The sequence below is a fragment of the Phoenix dactylifera genome, chromosome 11 (assembly GCF_051530095.1).
Source record: "Phoenix dactylifera cultivar Ajwa chromosome 11, Ajwa_hap1_PhDact_Kaust_v1.1, whole genome shotgun sequence".
In the NCBI taxonomy this organism is placed as follows: domain Eukaryota; kingdom Viridiplantae; phylum Streptophyta; class Magnoliopsida; order Arecales; family Arecaceae; genus Phoenix; species Phoenix dactylifera.
The window spans coordinates 21707124-21727669 of NC_143200.1; the positions used below are offsets into that span (position 1 = coordinate 21707124).

General features: G+C 35.5%; 1 protein-coding gene across 3 annotated transcripts; it reads left to right on the forward strand.

Moving 5' to 3' along the window:
• Window positions 1-725: 725 nt before the first annotated feature.
• Window positions 726-14830, forward strand: LOC103714051 (zinc finger CCCH domain-containing protein 3-like). 3 transcript variants are annotated; one of them, XM_008801186.5, is made up of 7 exons: window positions 726-1256; window positions 1524-1690; window positions 1874-1927; window positions 8090-8206; window positions 8359-8670; window positions 13709-13957; window positions 14074-14830. In XM_008801186.5, exons 1-7 carry the CDS (start codon window positions 1184-1186, stop codon window positions 14413-14415), a joined length of 1314 nt encoding a protein of 437 aa, XP_008799408.3. In that variant the 5' UTR covers window positions 726-1183; the 3' UTR covers window positions 14416-14830. The 3 variants fall into 3 exon arrangements, with proteins under 3 accessions (XP_008799408.3, XP_038973969.2, XP_008799415.3); XM_039118041.3 differs by having other exon boundaries at window positions 809-1256; window positions 1527-1690; XM_008801193.5 differs by lacking the exon at window positions 8359-8670 and having other exon boundaries at window positions 809-1256.
• The last annotated feature ends 5716 nt before the right edge of the window (window positions 14831-20546 follow it).

The following is a 20546-nucleotide window of genomic DNA, read 5'->3' on the forward strand; positions in this document are numbered from 1 at the left end:
AAAAAGTTCTTCCTCATCGATTCATCGCATATTGGATTCGTCGGGCTCTTCAGTTAGATCACCAGTCCTCTTTCCGACAAGCTTGCTATACCAAACATAAGGCATGGCGCATAATCCTATAGAGTGACTTAGTATAGATGGTTGAGTGGGGGGTGTCCGATCATCTATTTTTGGAGGCTGCTGAGAGAGTGCGATGGCTACCAGATTATGCATGTGTTTCATAAGACGAATCGAATTGCTGATTGGGTTGCCTTCTTTGCCGCTTATCATTCTGAAAATTTTTTTTGAACCCAATTTATATTTATTTTTTATTGTGGAGTATTTTGTTTTTTAATTTTGATGGCAATGCGCAGACGAGACTTAAAAAAAAAAAAAAAAAAAAAAAAAAAAAAAAACATAACTAGCATGTCAAAATATGATAGATTTGGTGATGAATGATGGTTGTCCATTTATGAGATGAAAATGTATCACCGTGGAACCTTATTCGTGACCCTACATGCATGCGTTGATGTCAGAGCCAGACAACCAATCGGATTCCTTTGGCCCCACAAGCGATAGCGGCGATGACGCAAGCACCGTCCGACTCCCAAATGCTTTCGCGCGCGATTACGGTGGCAGCACGTTCCTTTATTTATTATTCTTCCCCGTTTTTAAGCTATTTATAATTAATCAAGAAATTATATCACCAACTACTATAACTCCTAGTTAATGCCTCTTTAGCATCTAATCTACTTTAGTTTTTTACTTTATAAAAGAAAACTCTCACTTTCAAATAACATATAAATATTCGAAAACGGAGGAAAGCCCTAGTCTTTCAAATTTCTCGTGTTGAATTCGTCGGGAGAAAAAAAGGCAATTTAGGCAAAGGGAAAGATAGAGCGACAGATCGATCGATCCACGGAGATCTAAAAAGTTGTCGGGAAGTTAATCCGGTCCTTCTTCCCCCAAATTCGACGGTTTTCGGACCCAAATCGGTGGTGTCAACCCATAGATTCGCCACGAAATTCCACAGGAACGGGAGTTCCTCTTGCCAAACGCGCAAACTCCGACTCCATCTGTATCAATCGAGAGGCGATCGCTGAGGAGATTTCCCCAGTTGAAAGGGCGTTGTTTTGACGAAGCAATTGGTGTCTTTTGGAGATAATAATAATAATAACAGGGTTGGATTACATCGCCTGGAGAGATGCCGGATACCCGGCCGGTCCAGAGCAATGCCGTTGCCAATTCCTCCAATGCTTGCCCGGATAACCTCGGAGGTAGTTTCTATTTTGGTTGGATCCGTTTTTGTTCCTTTTCTTCTCTCTCTGCTTTAATTACATGCCTCCCATCGTGGATTTGGTGCTCCATCTTTCCCTTTTTGCATCGATTCGAGTAGCAATCCCCATGTTAAACTGTTTTATTGCATCATCTTGTCCTATTTCTTGAAAACGAAAGAACTTTGTCTGGTAAAGCAAGCAGACAACTGGTTCCTGACAGAGTTTGTAATGGTTGGTGGAGTAAAATTAGGTTGGTTTTTGTTGCAGAAGCCATGTGGCAGTTAAAGATCGAGGATTGCAGGGGGGGAGCCGACGCTATCCCGAATCTGTATCCCGATCGCCCTGGTGAGCCTGACTGCATATACTATTTGAGGACAGGGTATTGCGGCTATGGGAGTAATTGCAGATACAATCATCCTAATTACATTGGGCAGGTGAGAATAGTAAGAGTGATATGATTGCTGCCAAGAATTTTTTTTCTGTTGTTAATTGTGCTAAAATGCATTAATCCTGTGCTTTTGCTGTCATCTTAAGTTGCTAAACAAAAATTGTGCTTAGCATCTGTCTGTTGAGGTGTTTAATGCATCAATTTGATACAATTATATCGATTTTTGTAGGGGACTCTTTATACTGGTGAACTCCCAGAGAGGGATGGTCAACCTGATTGCCAGGTATGTTTAACTTCACCTGTAGCTACCTCAGTTTTTCTACTAAATTTAAGCAGTGTTCAGATTGACAATTTAACCATTTTATTCGGTTGGGAAATTAATTGATTATGGAAATTGAGTTCGTAACCAAAACTATAAGCGCAACCGTTGTCTTAGTTACGTGGCGCAACAAATTCCAAAGAGAAGCACATTATGATAATTCTAGAGATTGGCGTAAATAGAAATAAAATAATGAGGAGAAAAAAATAAAGAAAATGCGACATGACTGAACTTTGATTGCCTGTTTTGCTTTGCTAATATATGTTAAGACTCAAGAGATGACCTGAGTAATGAAATAATCTTTATTCTTAAAGACTAATCCTTATATTTCTAATAGTGGATATAAACTTTCAATCAAGCCAGTTGTTAAAAGTGATCCACTGGTATTGTTTTTCTCATTTATTAAAGATACTGTTCCAAGATGGTTATGGTAGTGTAAATATATTTCAGTTTATATAATTGTGATAAAGTTCTAGAAACTTTTTATTATCAAAATTATTAAATTTGGTACAGAATACAGCTTTTTATTTTTTTAAAAAGAATCAATAACCAGATGAATTTGAAAAGAAATGAAGAACATTCTAAGATGCAAGAACTAAAACAACATAGAGGGTGTTGCTAATAACATAAGCAAGAAGATGAAGATCCAAAATAATGCATGTGTTGATATGCCCGATGAACCTCTTTCTGGAAGATATGCACTGAGGAAGGGGAGAGTTTACCTCAAGGATTAAAGGACTCCATCATGGTTGTAATCGAGCCAGCAATAAGCATACCAAGCCATGTTGTGCCTGGTGCTGGATGAAAGAATTTGTTACCTAAATGAACCACTTTTCACTAATCAATAATCCTAAATGGTTATGGTTATGTGAGTCAAACAATATGGCCTGGTATGTCGTGCAATTTTTAGCCCAACGAGCTGATATAGAAACCATAATAACAGCTCTACACTACAAACCACCAACAAGTGTCCCATCAGCACTATCAGGGAAATAAAAATCATACTGAGGTAATAAAACTTCCAAAATCTTTTGCAGAATAAGTGTCTTGTTTTGCAACTAAGATACTCCGTTTTTTCATTGCGTAACAACCAACATGCTATCATGCTAAAGTGCATTATGGTGTTTATTATGCTTTCAATTCCAAAGAGGTGCTTGATATGATATAGTAATGTTGATACTTCAATCCAGGATTTGAACTATTGTTGCCTAGAATAGCTACTAGGCATTCATGTTTACACCTCAAAAAGCACAAAAAATATGCTGAGCACAGATGACATGGGGTCATATATGGATTTTCTCTATTCACTCAAATGAATATGGTTGAAAGACCGCATACATTTGAACCTCCCCAGACCCCCTAGTGGTGCGGGCCTTGTGCAATGGGACAACCCTTTTTTTTACTTAATTAAATGAATATGGTTTAAGGAATCACCTCAAGCCTTGAGCTGATCTCAATGATGAATGGTCATAAATGTGCTATTATACAACATGTTGTACATAAGTGTATCCTCATTCCAAGCATTAAAATTGAACTTTCATTTATGCAATCTCTTTCTCAAAATTGCACATTTCTTGTGATAGTGTTTCTTCATTATTCTTAATGGGTAAAATGTTGATATGAGTTAACTAGAAAAATTCACTCCCCCCCCCCCTCTCTCCAACTAGCAACTTCTTGTATAGTAAAAACTAGTTTTCCTTGGTACATAATAAATTAATTGCATGAGCAAAAATGGAAGATTTTGTACTGCGAGTAGGTTTGTTGCAGAATTTTCTGTGGTCTTTATATTAATCAAATCTCTCAAGTTGGGGCATATTTCTGTATTTTAATAACATATCATTTTAGAAAAACTTTGATATCTGCTTCATATCATAATCATACCGTCCAACTAGCACTATAAAATATATTTTATAGAAATACCTTGAATTTAGTCAATTAAACATTACCTTCACTAAAGACCCACTAACAAAGCCTGTGTTTGAACTTTACTTTTCCCTTTTTTAGAAATACAGTGAAGTTGCCATTATTTAGGATCGAGCATGGAGCCTCTCTATTGAGGAGAGGGGTGCCTACGGTTGGTCTAAGTTCTGTTGGCATGTTTAAGCATAATTTATTTCTTCTCATAAATCAATGAATAGTAAATGAGGAATAAGATACAAGGTCCAGGATGCATTTTTTCAACCTATAATAGTGTGTCCATACCTAGTGTAATTGTTTAAAATGTCACAATCAGTACTAGGATGTTTGGGTGATCAATATAAATGTCATTTAAATTGCTATGCTACCATTGCTATGATATGACCAATTTGTTTTTAACTCTTGGGATCCATATACTTCCCTTGATATACGTATTCCTTATCATGCCCTTCCTAATTTTACCACACCATGTCAACACTGTCATGTCACTCTACGTATTTAGATTGCTCTTCAATGATCATCTTTCTTGATCATATAGCTTTCTGAGCCTTATAAGTTGCAAAGACATCCATTAATTGCATAACATCCTAGAATTACCTAATCACTTCACTCACTTGGCTCAATTCTATTAGATCTATCTTATTTCTCTTTGATCTTTTATATAACAGATTCAATATGGCGAAAATGACTGCGACGTGCTCCCATAGCCATCAATATTTAGTGGGAGTCATTTTCATTTCTTTTCCACTAAAGTATCCAGGCATTTTGTTGTAATGCTGCTGTTATTATTTAGTTCTTTCATCCTCCATTTTTTTCTTCATAATTCTGTCTTTGCAAGCAACACTACTCTTATCTTCTTTTATATTATGCTATATTATTTGCAATAAAGAATATGTGCATGGTAGCTCTTCCTATATATTAACACTAAGTTTACCTATATTAAGGGTAAAGAGATGTGGTTTGGTGCTGACCCTTAGTGTTGGACTACCAAAATTGGAAGTTCACTTTTCTTTACCACTCTCAGCACTTGTCGCCCACCATCATACATATCCTAAATAATTTCGATATATTTCTTTTGTACACTTCTACTTTAATCTCACTTGATTGGTTCTTGAAATTGTTATTATGTTCAGCTTTAATGCAATATCCTCTCTGTTAACTTCATAGCATGGCTCATAAGTTTAAATTCATTGTGGTTGATGCAGTTTCGTGCCTCAATTGTATTCTATATGTATAAGACACTATTTCTCAAATCATTTAATATCTTCCTTTTGAAGTTCTTATCATAAAAGCTTACAAGCAAAATTGGCCCTACTTTTCCAAAATAGTTTTTTCTTTAGCATCATCATCTTTCACTAAAATCATCTTACCCTCACTTTTGGAAAATTCTTGTCACTTTCACTCTGGTTCTTTAATTTGTTGGTTTTGTGCCTTCCATCATTCTGTTTTGTCCGCGATCCCCATGGCTTTCACACCGCTTCATTGATGCTTTCAATTTCGAAAAGTTTCAACTCCTTTTGAATGCTCTCATGGAGACATTCGAATGTACTTCATAAGATTGAATGGTTATTAATAAAGATCTCTGAAGAGATAGCTCGCTTGTGGAACTTGGAGGTATAGTCCTATATAAATTGCTCATACTTTTTGTTGAAGGTTTTGCCAATTGATCCACCGATCTTGTTCATAGTCGATAGGGTAAAACATTTTCTTGATTAAATTTTCGAATTTCCTCCTTGTCGTATTAGAAACATCATTGTTTCTCATATAGGAATTCTACCAAGTAATAGCATAGTTGAAAAGCTTCAAGTAGGCAAAAGCAACTTTCTGGGCACTTGTGTATCTATAAATAGTAAAATAAGTTTCTAATTGATCTGCCTGGTTATCCATCATCATTGCAATTTTAGATCCATCACACGGGTATCTCAATTCACACTTCAACTTTAAAAGGCCGAAGTAGAATTTGAGTTCTTGTGGGTTGATCTTCTTTGCTGATGGACTAGTCATTGTCCCTAGATGTTGGGACAGTTTGGCGATAGAAGATGCAGGTGTTAAAGCTGAAGATATCAGTTGAGACACATGAGCTCGGTGAGTTGTGCAATTTGCTTCTACAGTTCAGTGAGGCGAGTTTTCACATTGTCATCTCTCGAGGTGGAAGCAATCATCCTCACTTGTCCTTTGATGTACTTCGAATATGAAAAACTTTTCTCTTCTTTGCTTGTACAGTTCGTGATTCTGGACTATAAACTAGGGCTCCACAAAGTTAGGATCCTAGGATTTGATACCAACTTGATTCAATCGAGGAGAAGAAGTAATTTTCTAAACATGCTCAACTTGAATCTATAAAGCAAAATAATCAAGAAAGAATTTTAAAAGTAGGGTTCTAAGTCCCTTTTTCTATCAGCAATTGCTCCATCAATTGATTATAATGCCTCTATTTATATAGTTATACAATTTGGATAGGATTCCTCTTCTTGTTGGAAAAGATTATGACTTTTCCAAAATAGTCGTGACTAGTGGAAACAATCATGAAAATGTTAAAATTTTTCTGGAGCTAGATATTAACTCCTACATCAACTTTGTCTCTAAGCTTTTTGTCAAATTTTTCTTGTATTAAGAGTTTTGTTCGGTTAAAGCCTTTCTCGAAAAGAAAATTTTTTACTTTGATCGGCTTGATATGAAGCCCAAATATTGTCACTGGATGCGTTGAACCATTTGGGGGTGGATACATCCCCATAGTATTGTTCAAGAGTTTTTTTTTTTTGGCATCTGATACACCAAAAATGGACGTCATATGAGAAAATTATCGCCTCTAGAAGTTGAAGTACGTGACTGGATCTTCTTAGATGTGGTAGATTTTGCTCCAAAACCTGCTCAGACCTGTCCAAGATGGCTGGTGCGGTCCATAATGAGTCAGGCGATCCTTCTGGATTAGCATTCATTTTCATCATCATACACTAATTCACAAGTTTTCTATACTATATTAAATTAGAGAGTAAGATTTCAAATACTAGTGCCAGGTCTTGTACCGGTTTTTGTTGAAACAGTACAGTATCAGGTATTGTCATACGATAGGGACTGCATCCTATGCCTACACAATATGTACCAGTGCTAGAAACCTGTTGGAACAGTATGGTATTGTTCGTACTTCGTACCATCTCATTCTAGCGGTATTTGAAATCTTGTTAGAGAGGAATATGCCAAAAAGATTCAGTTGATTAAAATTGGATAAAAGTACTATTAAATTTAATTAATAAAACTTGCTAAAAGATGATATTTAAAAGGATATAAATGAAACATGAACAGTTAAGAGTATTTTTTGTTTTTTTGAAAATGTTCCTCTAATCCAATTGTCAAACTAATATCTTTAATATCTTTCCTAACAGCCACCTTATTTATGAAACAAACTCAAGCATCTATAAAAGTTTAAATCTTAATAATAAAAATCAGATTTGGATAAAAATAAGCAACTTGGTTTAAAAAATTAAATATCAACTTATTTTTATAATTATTACTTTTTATTTATTTTCCTTAAACATGCATTGCATGTGCTCGATGGCTAGTATTAATTAAAACCTAACATTTGAAATGGCTGATATTATCTGTTTTGTTAATGTTAGCTTCTTCATTGTCTCTCATTTCATTGATGCAGAAATTCTTCTTTGCTTGCTCCAACTAGGATCCAGTGCAATGTTTTGTTTCACATTTAAACCCTAACCAATCCTTGCATATGTCTTACCATAATTAGTTAAATCTCCGGCACCCTGTGTACAGGGGATTCTCTCGCCAACCGTGCCCATATCTGACCTATTCCTTGCATGTGTATCCCTTTGATGCATAAATAACAGATGAAGCACATGATTTCTTGTTTCTAGGCAATACAGACATCATAGATGTCTGCATTTTCATTTTAGAAGGGTACTTGTGAAAATGGTCAGGGCCAATTAATGCTGAAGGTATTTTGGCTTCTCTCTCTAAAGGCACATATAATCAGGTAGCTTTTCATTTTGATCTGGCAGTTTTGTTTTAATTTTCTCATGAATATTTTGAAAGCAGCCATACTTTGATGCTAATCGAGTCAAGCAACAGACATGTTTTGCTGAATCAATTTAATTTATTGTTCTGTGCTTGTTTCATAAATGGATGGACCAAATATGCTTTAAGGCTTGCACGTGTAGTACACTCTGATCCTGTCTCACATTATTGTCACAGTTTTTCCTGAAGACTGGTACTTGTAAGTTTGGAGTGACCTGTAAATATCATCATCCACGAGACAATCATGAAGTACGACAAGTTCAGCTGAATATTCTAGGTTTACCAATGCGGAAGGTATCTGCTTCTTTTCTATTTCCCCTCATGCAGCTTGAATATCAGCTTCTCCAACACTTCAAAAATTGGCTTATGGTCTTGTATATAATGATTATTTTTTCCAAGAGTTCATTGATGAGATATTTATATTCATTGTTATTCTCGTATCTCAGGATGAAAAATCCTGTCCCTATTACATGAAAACTGGACTCTGTAAGTTTGGAATTGCTTGCAAGTTCAATCATCCCCAGCCTACCACCCATGCAGCCATGTTACCTGTAACAGGACCCTCAGCCTATGGATCTACAGGATCTTCTGTAGCAACACCATCCGGACTACCTTTAATTGCTGGGCTTTCAGCATGGTCTTTGTCAACAATCGCTTGCATGTCTAATCCACGTATGCAAGGCCTCCCTTACATGTCTCTTGTTCTTCCACTCACCCAAGGCACCATGCCTGTACAACAAGGATGGAGCACGTACATGGTTAGCATCTATTATTTAATATTGGAAAGCTGAAACTTCATTAGATTGCCTAAATGGTTGATATTGTTTTTGTTGCTTCAGTATTTTTCTTTGCAAAAGTCTTGCATGGTTTGGTGATATGTTAGGCATTGTACTTCATCTTGATACAAATCGAAACTCATTGATCATTGTTTAAACTGATGCCAGTGGAAATGTTTTTGTAACCTCGTACGTGCTGATAATGCTCCACAGTCTGTGACTGCAGATACATCTTCTCATCTCATTATTTTGTGTGACTGTGTATACATCATCTTATCATGTTATGATACATAAAACATTTTGGAAATTAAATTTTATATGGAATGACAATATGAAGGTGTTACGATATGATTGTAATTTTGTTTTCCTTTACTGAGCCTTTTAGATGCACTTATGGCTGTGGTCATGTGTTTCAGGTTTTGACTTATACTGAACCTAATTTCTTCTTGAAAAAGATAAAGTCTACCAAATTTTAGAATTCCTAATATTGAAGGTTTATTGCAATATCATGTATCATTAGTATGTACTACTAACAACACTAATGTCTATATTGTTATTCTCTTGCTTGTTATATGAAGATATAGACTATATTTGTTGAGAAGATGCCAAATGCCTATAATTGTCAAATTAGAATGTAAAACACTTTCACGAAATCCTGTATATGATCTTTAATTTATCTAATCTTCAAATACTTATAGTGTTTTGAAACTGAACTCTTGCCAAGACTACATAGATAAGCTACAGACAGACAATATCGATATTGTGAACATGCTATTTGAAGTTTACTGAAATATTTGAAAGCTTGTGAAATTGATTTTGGTGACTTAATACCTGGCTAGATTTTTTGGGATAATTGCATTAAATGAAAAGAAGATCTTTCATGGTCCTCATGTCTCTTACTGGTTTGTGGAATTATAAAAAAGATTTTCAATATTATCCTAGAACTTTCATTTGCAAGTGGAAAAGAATGGCATGAACATATCATTTGAGGATTAGTAGGATAAAGTAAGAAGAAGGTCCATTATTTTAAATCATCCATGTTTCTTATATTACATCAATTTGCAAAATGGCTTGCCCAAGTACATCCTAACGTTTGCTTCTCTAGTATTATACATCTACACATCAATAATAAGCAGAACCAATATAATGACTCATGAGCATTATAAGCACTGAAAAGGGATTGATAAGCATTTCTTATATTATACTTCTAATTGCGGTACTGAAGAGCTACACGAAGTCTGATTTTGAACTGTGGAGGTGGTGCATGATAAATATGAAATCTGGTGAAATGCACCATAGTGTGCCGTATCGGACGATACGGGGTGTGCCGTACCATACTGGTTCGGTACCGGTATCTAGTATGGGTGGCGTACCGATACTCGATACGCCAAAAAAATTTCGTACCATACCGTATCGACACTATGTTAGTGTGGCACCGGTACGGGGTCCGGTACTGAGATGGCGAACCTTGAAATGCACTGTAACATAGTCTAGCCTTCATAGGAGGCCCAAGCGACAATGCAGGTGGAACTCCTTGAATAGTGACCTTGACAAAATGTACTTCTTGTTGAAATCAAATGGCAACAGAACAGTTTCATTAGTGAAATCAACTATCAGGATTGACTAAAATGGTAGAAATGAAAATTTCACATCATAAGCAGATGATCTCAGAATATACAATCAAAAAATGGTGATGGTGTGGAAATCACCTAAACAAGGATGCAAGCAATGATGGCAGCTGAGTCTTGCTGCAAGATCTTAAGATTAGGATTTGAGTAATGCCAACATGTGAGAGTATGATGTAGGTGAAAGAATTTGTTGGCCTAAGAGTCATGAGTATCTTATGATAACAAAGCCAATAAGAACTAAATGTAAAAGATCTATTACTTGATGCAGATAACATAAGTGAATGGATGGCTGATGATCACGAGAGAAGTTATATGCCAAGTGCTGGCAAGCCTTAGATAAGTATGGTTATCTATGTTGAAGACTGGGAAATCTGTGAGTTTGCCTGCTGGGTGTAGCTTGAGCACAGGAGTCAACTACCTTGATAATCAGTAAATAGATGAGTCAAATATGACATTAGACAGTCTGATGGTTAGTATTGCATGGACATGGACATGAGACTGTCAGTCAGAGTAAGAAGCTTATCAGGAATGTGATACAGCAAAACCAGGAAAAAAAGGTCACATTGCGATATAACATTTGTTAAAGTGAAATATTTTTTTTTTATTAAGCTGTCCATCTTATATACAATTGCCGGGCGCATTTTTTGATGTTGTTGCTGACTTATTAGTAATTGATTAGCTCATATAACCATGACAATATTACGTGTACATTTCATATGCTAAGAGATCATCTCAAGCATGCCAAAAAAGGTGTAACAAAAAAAAAAGAAAACTAAATGATGCTTTAGAGTCCTTAAAAATGGTTACTATTATAAATCATGGTTTTTAATATTTTTTGTTTACTATTTTTGTTTGTAACTTATGGGCCTTAGCATCAAATGAAAACAAAATACTCTAGCATCATGAATTACATGTCTTCTTCCAAGTACTTACAATAATATTATTATTGTAGAGTTGTAAAAGATTTGAGGAATAACTTCTTGCATTTGCTTTTCTGTTGGTTTTGCTGTTTTGCTTTCTCTGTTGTGATGCCATGAGGTTTTTTTTAGCATGCTTGTTGAAGTGCCTTTTTTTAGTAAATTATTATTTTTCCTTCTATCTTTATTCTTACTCATTTTTAACATAGACATATTTGTGTGTCTCAATGCCCATTATTTAAAATACAAGAATACTTTGAGTTGCAAGATGTGGCCATATTTGTTATTTATTTGATACGTAATGGATACAACTAATATATATCTTGATAGTTATTTAAGTATATAAGATTGAAAAGTGGCTCAAGGTACATACTTAATACTCAGTTTTTTCTGATACATTTGGAGATGATTCTTGTTGGTGATAAATGCTAAACTTTTATCAATCAATATGGTGGGTAATTTTAGAATTTTTGATGTTGCTGTTGTTCTATTATGGTCTATGTTATTATGATAATCCACTATGTTCTGTGGATGATTTTATATGTATATGTAAATACATGTATGTACATATATATGTACATATCATTTTGTGAAAAGATCAGGCAAAAGCCTAATTACTTCATATGGATGTATATATCAGGAATCCCATATCTGTGTCCATGCTTCGTGGACTATTAAATGATGGGAATAATTGTTGTTATTTGACCATTTTAATGTTCATCTGATTAAAATAATCTCCTTTAAATTCAAATTTTAACATCAATTCAAAAACAATATTTTGTTAAGTGAACAGTGATATTTTAATAGAACAATTATCAAATGACACTTGCTTTCTTGTTAATTTGCATTATAATGGTGCCATGACAATATTCATTATTTTATTGCAAAAAAGTCCAGTCAAATGCTGGATTGGTAGATAATGGTTTTATGTCTGTTACTGCATTTAATAATGGTTTTGAAGGGGAGTGGTCATGACAGGGTAAAGGTGTTATCGAAATTTTGTAATGCAGAAGCCTCATTTGCAAAATATGAGTTACTTTGCTCAACAGTTCTTTGTTGGAGAACTGACTGACATGATAAGATATTTTTTGGGTTACTTCATACTCACCTCAATTTGATGACTAGGTTTACTTTTGTTGGTGGTAGAATTTGTCCTGTTGAGGCTTTCATGGTTTATTAAAATAGAAGACAGTTTTACAATCGTTGAAATTAAAGCGACAAGTTACCATAATAATAACAAACTACAATAATGAATAATAAATCTTTTATATTTGCTATTCAACTCTTTAAATCCTCACTGTTTGTTCCAATTAAGACAAGCATTCTTTGTCACAGCCAGTTGCTGCAAAACTTCTCATAATTTAGCCACATTAACCATCTTCTCTTTCATGGTCCTTCTATTAAACCCAGATTCTCTCCATGCATGAAAAGTTATAGGGTTTATATTCTCTATATTTCTGTCTACAAAGTTAAATGGGAATTTTGCAAGAAAATTACTTTATTTTCATTTAAGTCTAAATGGGTTGCTTTTACTTTCTTTTTTTTTTTCAAAAGATGGTCCATTTTGAAATTTGCTAGACCATTGTATAGCTGTCCTTATGACTACTATCATTTCTGTATGCACATTGACTTGTATTATGTATACATCTGTTACCAATATGTGATGCATTGACCTATTATTTCGCACATTTATGAGCTAAATGTGTGCATCTATGAGTGTGGGGGGGCGCAATGGTCTAGTCCAAAACAGGATGTTTCTGAAAAAAAGATTAAGGGGCCCATTTTTGCAAAAACGAAATAAGTGATTTTTTCCTGCAAAAACACCAAAGTTGATTTGTTACGCATTATTTATTATATTCTGTGTTTTCAATGACTACTATCTACAACCCGATTTTACAAGTCTAAATGCCCAGTCCATCTAGATCCCAGTATCTCACAGACAAGGGAATATTATATGAATGTTTCACGGGCTCAGGGGCCATTTCTAATGATGCCTATCTCATTGCTAAGGTATCCATGCTCTTTTTCAATTTGCTATGTGCCTCTTGGAATTTAATTCATCATATGTGGCTTGTGGCTATGGTGGTGCAGCTGTTGGATATTGTGCAAGGAGTGAATCAACGCCTTACTTGGATTGCACTTCAGATTGTTGAACTGTAGGATCTACATCGGCAGTCAGATGGATTTGGCTGTGAAATAATCTATGATACAGCATTGGATGGATTCAATGTGTCTCTTTAAGATTTCTTTGCTAATATGAAAAATCAATTTTCTTCTGAACTTGCTGCTCTCTCACAAAATAAAAGTTTCATAATTTTTGTTTATATTTCATTTAGATGTGAAAGATGGATCATACAGATATGAGAGATGGTGTAATAGCATTAATGCCTTCCATTTGTTTAATGCAGTATTTATTCATGTAGCTGACTTTTAATATGCCATTTTATAACTGAACATACTTCTGACATAAACCAGGGTGGTGTAAACCATGTCCCTTCTACTGATGTTGCTGGGCCTAAGCAGATTTCCTACCCCAAGCATCATGCACTTTTGGGTTCCAGCGCACCGGTAGATTTCCCTGAGAGACCTGATCAGCCACAATGCCAATACTATATGAAAACTGGGAGCTGCAAATTTGGAACTTCTTGCAAGTTCCATCACCCAAAAGAGAGGAACCAAGAAGCTATCTGCACAATTGGACCCCTTGGGCTTCCTCTAAGACCAGTAAGTTAGATTCCTATTTTTATTTTTTTATTACTTTTTACAACATCAATATCTTCTTTGCTGCAAGTATCTGACTACTGGTTCTTGGTTCATGTTATCGTGGTTTGACCACAAAGGGCCAGCCTCTGTGCACCTTTTACAGTATGTATGGAAGCTGCAAGTATGGTTCAACTTGCAAATTTGATCACCCATTCATGGGTTACAACTACACCTTGCCTGCATTCTCTGTTCCAGACCCTCCTGTTCTCTTTCCCAACCGAAGGAATTCACAAGCCATGCGAATGTTAGCAGAAGATTCAGACTCCAAAACAGTGAGGTTGCCTGATCAGCATGTGAAATATGAGACAAGTGACGAACCCCAGGACGCAAATGACCATAATCATGGCAACTCTTCTACACAAGTTTCTCCATCCTATACTGCTCGTCATTCAGAGTCCCCAGGAAAATACTCTGATTAATATCAGCTTTTCATATTTACTTCAGTTCCATCCGTGCAAATTTTGACATCTCTGCCTCCTGTAGCACCATTTTCGCCTGCGGCTGTGTGGTCTGAGTTGGGTTGTCCAAAGATTCATATAGTGGGTGACAGCAGGAGGCAAAAGGTCTTTTGTATTGAATAAAATGGAGGCGAGAATTTAAATCAAGTTATTATTATTGGACAATTGATGTGTGTTTCTTATGAGAAGAATCTGAGACTGCTGAAGGGATGAATATGATTTCTGTCTAGTCAATAATGTATAGCTAGTCTGTCACAATAAAGATGGTGTATGGGACTTTCATCCATTGCTACAGAAGTAAATTCTCAAACAAACCACAGATGGAACATATTTCTATCAGATTTACATTGACATATGAACTGAAAGGAGTTTGGTATGGTCGGTTGTGGATATGGTGCTATCATGATTCGTAGAACTCTTCTTTCTTTTTTTCCTTTTTTTGAGTGAAAACTAAGGCCAGAGGCCTAATGACTGCATTAAGTACTTCTCGTTTTCTTGTTTTCCGTAGAACTTCTCTAATCTTCCTTTTTTGGGTAAGGAACTTTTCTTTTTCTTGGCATGTTTTTGGGGTTCTTATGTCATTCACTGGCAGCTGCCGTGTACAGGGCATATGTGAAAATCGCCAAATCTAATGGATGATCGAAACATTTGTGCCAAAAGAGAAGGAAAAAAAGAAAAGGGATTGCCTTGACATTAGTAATTAATTTTCTTTAAAAAATCTTTTTGATTTTTAAAAGCAGTTTGATTAGATTCCGTATAGATATAGATACTTTCGGAATTAATAAAACATATTAACAGGAAAAAGGTATTTATTGCCTGGAGCAAATTGGGACAGGGTATTGTTTCTGTATAGTGGTAAAATGTTTCCTGACGAGCAATATTTCATTGGCTGTTCCCTGACCAGCTGCAGTAGAGTAGATCATTATCTTCAATCATATACAGGATTATCTAACTTCAAGCTATCCGAACCATTTTCTTTTTCCGCACCCTCCAGCTGACAAGGCAATGACGTGTCGGGGAACGTCTTTATGTATTGATTCTAACCAATAATCATTTATCTTTTATGAAGCTCCTTGGATTAACTTCATACTTGCCCATATAAACCTATGAGCTTCTCAGTATTTTTAACGTTCCAATGAGATCAAAATTTCAAAATTTTATAATAATATAATTTTCTTATGATCCATGATATCAGAATCTTTTAGAACTGATTTGCCACAGTTGTACCGTATCTTCCATAGATATCAGAATCTATGTGAATACGGCCCGCCCAATAAGAGGAGTTCCAGAAACCAGATGCGAGGTCAACATGTCTTGCATGTCGACACAACCCTCAATTGTTGTAGGTAAATAAGGTATTCTCCACTCTACTGGAAAAAAAAAGCTATTCTCCTATTTATGGAAATATGGCTTCCTAAATGGCCCTAGACTCACCCTAATTCATCCTAATCACTTCTAAACCTGATTTTCCATTTCCAACTTGTTCTTAGGTTGAATTTTCCCATTTTTCCACTCAAGTAAGGTTCTAGGGTCCCTAATCTAAGAAAAAACCTGATCTAATCTTGCCCTTTCTAACCTCAAGATCCTCCCTAAACCTTTTCAAATTACCCACTAACTAGATCCAAGTATATCTCCTAAGTCACCTATTCACATCCCTATCTATGCCATTATAGCGCAGCACTTATCCACAAGTGAACCACACAAGTCGCTAACATGTCTCCTAATTGGGCCCTTGCACCCGTACACCCATTCACTTAGCCACTTGCACCCTCATGCACACTTATGTACCCCCTCTTTATACTTATAAGCCTTATTCCATTTTCTTTAATTACATCAACCCTAGGACATTTGGCACCCCCGTGCTATGCTATCTCACTTCATTTGTGGGAAGCACCCTCATATCCACTCTTATATAAACCACACTCTTTTACACGTGCATGCACCTTAGCCACTTCGCCTAACAAAAGAAGGACACTTTACCTTACTAGACAGATTTCTATCTCCTTTACCATACCCTCAAGCAGACTCATAACTACCCAAGATTCTTATTTATGAGATAGGATGAGAGAGATCTCCGTAACAACCTCTTTCCCCTATCATATCAACAACTAAGATAAGCTTTATCAGAATTTCTCCTAGTTTGAGGTTGTTTTATTTATTCCTTAAGGCTTGTTTCCAAAATCTAGTAAGATTGGGCTGGATTTTTTAATAGAAATTTGGGCCTGTTGGATTTTAAAATTAAAAAAAAAAATCTATGAAGGTCTTTTTTTTTCTCCCACATGATTTGAGCTAGAGAGTGATTGAGTTGACATGAGCCTTGCTTAAATAGATTGTGTAATCCATGATCCAACTGGAAATCTAACCAATCTTACTATTTCTCAAGTAGGTTCTAAATAAAAACTATGATATGCAATAATCTTGCATGGATGCTATTCCTCTCAACCTTCTCTCTTAATCCTCGCTTTCCTTTTATGGTAAGACAAGTATGCACTCTTTAAATCTTGACCTTCATCTTTTTCCACTCAAGTAAGGTTCTAGGGTTCCTAATCTAAGCACAAACCTGATCTTATCTTTCCCTTTCTAACCTCAAAATCCACCCTAAACCTTTTCTATTACCCACTAATTAGATCCAAGTATGTCTCCTAAGTCACCTATGCACATCGCTATCTATGCCATAATAAGTCAACCCTCATCCACAAGTGAACCGCACAAGTCCCTAATATGTCTCCTAATTAGGCTCTTGCACCCGTACACTCATTCACTTAGCCACTTGCACTCTCATGCACACTTATGTACCCTCTTTTTATGCTCATGTACACTTATATACCCCCTCTTTATACTTATAAGCCTCATTCCATTTTCTTCAATTACATCAACTCTAACCCTAGGACATTTGGCATCTCTGTGCTATCCTATCTCACTCCATTTGTAGGAAGCACCCTTATATCTACTCTTATATGCACCACACTCTTTTACAAATGTATATACTTTAACCACTTTGCCTAAAAAAAATAGAAAAACTAAGATAAGCTTTATCAGAATTTCTCCTAGTTTGAGGTTGTTTTATTTATTCCTTAAGGCTTGTTTCCAAAATCTAGTAAGATTGGGCTGGATTTTTTAATAGAAATTTGGGCCTGTTGGATTTTAAAATTAAAAAAAAAAATCTATGAAGGTCTTTTTTTTTCTCCCACATGATTTGAGCTAGAGAGTGATTGAGTTGACATGAGCCTTGCTTAAATAGATTGTGTAATCCATGATCCAACTGGAAATCTAACCAATCTTACTATTTCTCAAGTAGGTTCTAAATAAAAACTATGATATGCAATAATCTTGCATGGATGCTATTCCTCTCAACCTTCTCTCTTAATCCTCGCTTTCCTTTTATGGTAAGACAAGTATGCACTCTTTAAATCTTGACCTTCATCTTTTTCCACTCAAGTAAGGTTCTAGGGTTCCTAATCTAAGCACAAACCTGATCTTATCTTTCCCTTTCTAACCTCAAAATCCACCCTAAACCTTTTCTATTACCCACTAATTAGATCCAAGTATGTCTCCTAAGTCACCTATGCACATCGCTATCTATGCCATAATAAGTCAACCCTCATCCACAAGTGAACCGCACAAGTCCCTAATATGTCTCCTAATTAGGCTCTTGCACCCGTACACTCATTCACTTAGCCACTTGCACTCTCATGCACACTTATGTACCCTCTTTTTATGCTCATGTACACTTATATACCCCCTCTTTATACTTATAAGCCTCATTCCATTTTCTTCAATTACATCAACTCTAACCCTAGGACATTTGGCATCTCTGTGCTATCCTATCTCACTCCATTTGTAGGAAGCACCCTTATATCTACTCTTATATGCACCACACTCTTTTACAAATGTATATACTTTAACCACTTTGCCTAAAAAAAATAGAACACTTTCTATCTCCCTTACCATACCCTCATGCAGACCCATAACTATCCAAGATTCTTATTTATGAGACTGGATAAGAGATATCTCCTAGCAAACTCTTTCTCCTATCTTATCAACAATTAGGATAAGCTTTATCAGAATTTCTCTTTGTTTGGGGTTGTTTTATTTATTCCTTAGGGCTTGTTTCCAAAATTTAGCTGGATTGGCCTGGATTTTCTATAGGAATCTGGGTCTGTTGTATTTTAGAATGAAAAAAAACCTATAAAGGCCTTTTTTTTTCTCTTACATGATTTGAGCTAGAGAAGGATTGAGTTGACATGAGCCTCGCTTAAATTGATTGTGTAATCCATGATCCAATAGGAAATCTAACCAATTGTGCTGGATTTCCCAAACAGGCCCTAATTAAAAACTATGATATGCAATAATCTTGTATGGGTGATGTCCCTTTCAAACTTCTCTCTTAATCCTCGCTCTCCTTTTATGGTAAAACAAGTACGCACTCTTTAAATCTTGACCCTCTATTTCATCGATGCCTATCACCTCTCCATGACTGATCATAACACTCTACATCACTATTATTCTAATCCTTAGATTAGAAAAACTCCAAATTCTAGCCCTTCATTGCCATCCTACTATCACAACTCTTGATACTAGCATACATCCAAGAAACATATTCCCCCTCAATTTTCACCATCTACGTCATTGATCCTAGTCATTTCCCTTTTAACCAATAACCAATCTCCATGTCATGACACCCTACAACCCTTAGATTAAGAGAACTCTCTAAAACCTTAATCTTAGCCATCAAACCCTTTCTTCTTATTAGAAAACGCAACTTTTCTCCCTGTACATAATCCTAATTGTCCATCATAATCCATCTCATCCATCTTTGTGATATAGCCCCCAACCAATTATCTCTCACCATCTCACAACCCTCTTCTAGTTAGCTATTAGATGAAGAGAAGACTGCAGAACCTCTCATCCTAGACTTTCACCTCTCTTTCTCCCTCTTGTTTATTCTCTCACTTCTTTTTTCTCTATATCTTTCTTTCCTTAGTATTAAAGTTTATTTTTATTCTAATTTTTAAAAGCAAGTTAGAAGTAGATTTCCAAGCATTAAATTATCTCTATGACCTTTACTTGAAGGGGTGATAGGGACTGCCCTTCTGTTGCCTTCCCCTCCATCAACAGATATCCAGATCCAGCCTCATGCACTCTTTTTCAGGTTTTCCTAGAATTCTTATCCTAGAAGGCTCTAGATGGTTACTCCATTTCAAATCGTGGGGTAGCCTACAATGATTTCCTAAACATTATGACCTATACAAGTTTTTGTAAATAGTAGGAGATTGATAGTTGCACTAAGCTTATGAGTCAACCATCTCAAGTTTCCTACAATATCTATAATCACATTAAGATATTGCCATCTATAAGTATACGAGGCAATATTTGAACCACTGAATTCAATGCCCATATAACTAAGATAGCAGGTTGGAATGGTATTATATTGACATGGAACTATCGATATATGATTTCCATATCAAGCAAAATTGATACATTAAAAACATATATTTTATTTATTTTTTTGTTGTTTTATATATCTTCCACTAGAGTAGCATAAAATTGCTTATTGTGAGGATAATCTTTTGGGTCCAATGAAACAAGCCTTTTTCCCAGAGTCATGCATTTATTATGTTTTTGATTACACATAGAAGTACCTTTCTACTTATCAAGGTACAAAAATATCTTTTTTCTTATCTCATTGATATATTATGCAACAGGTCTAGAGATGCACATATTTGTTGAGGAACCCATACCAGGTAGGTTAGGGACACTATTTGCTCTCATGAATCTATCCAACAATTTAAGATTTAGAACCGAATTTTAACATAGTACTGAAGCAAATTGTTTTTTTGTTTACTTACTAACACCTCAACTTGCGTGTATCCATAGACTAGATATTCCATATTATTCTTAGTTTTTATAAATATTTTTATTCTCTGAATTTCCTCAAAAGACTCCCTTTACATGCCATGGTTTGCTTTTATTGAGTGTTGGTTTGGGTTTTGCTGTAGATGCTTATGGTTTTTCTTATAATTACATATTTCATCAAATCTCGATATAGATTCTAATATATAATGCCAACTCTGAAAGGAGTGTGTTGATGA

Excerpts from the sequence above, each read along its gene's own strand:
- LOC103714051 (XM_008801186.5), top strand. The coding sequence starts at position 1,184 with ATGCCGGATACCCGGCCGGTCCAGAGCAATGCCGTTGCCAATTCCTCC. Across the intron at positions 1,691-1,873 it reads ATCCTAATTACATTGGGCAG|GGGACTCTTTATACTGGTGA; the intron begins GTGAGAATAGTA and ends CGATTTTTGTAG. Across the intron at positions 8,671-13,708 it reads AAGGATGGAGCACGTACATG|GGTGGTGTAAACCATGTCCC; the intron begins GTTAGCATCTAT and ends GACATAAACCAG.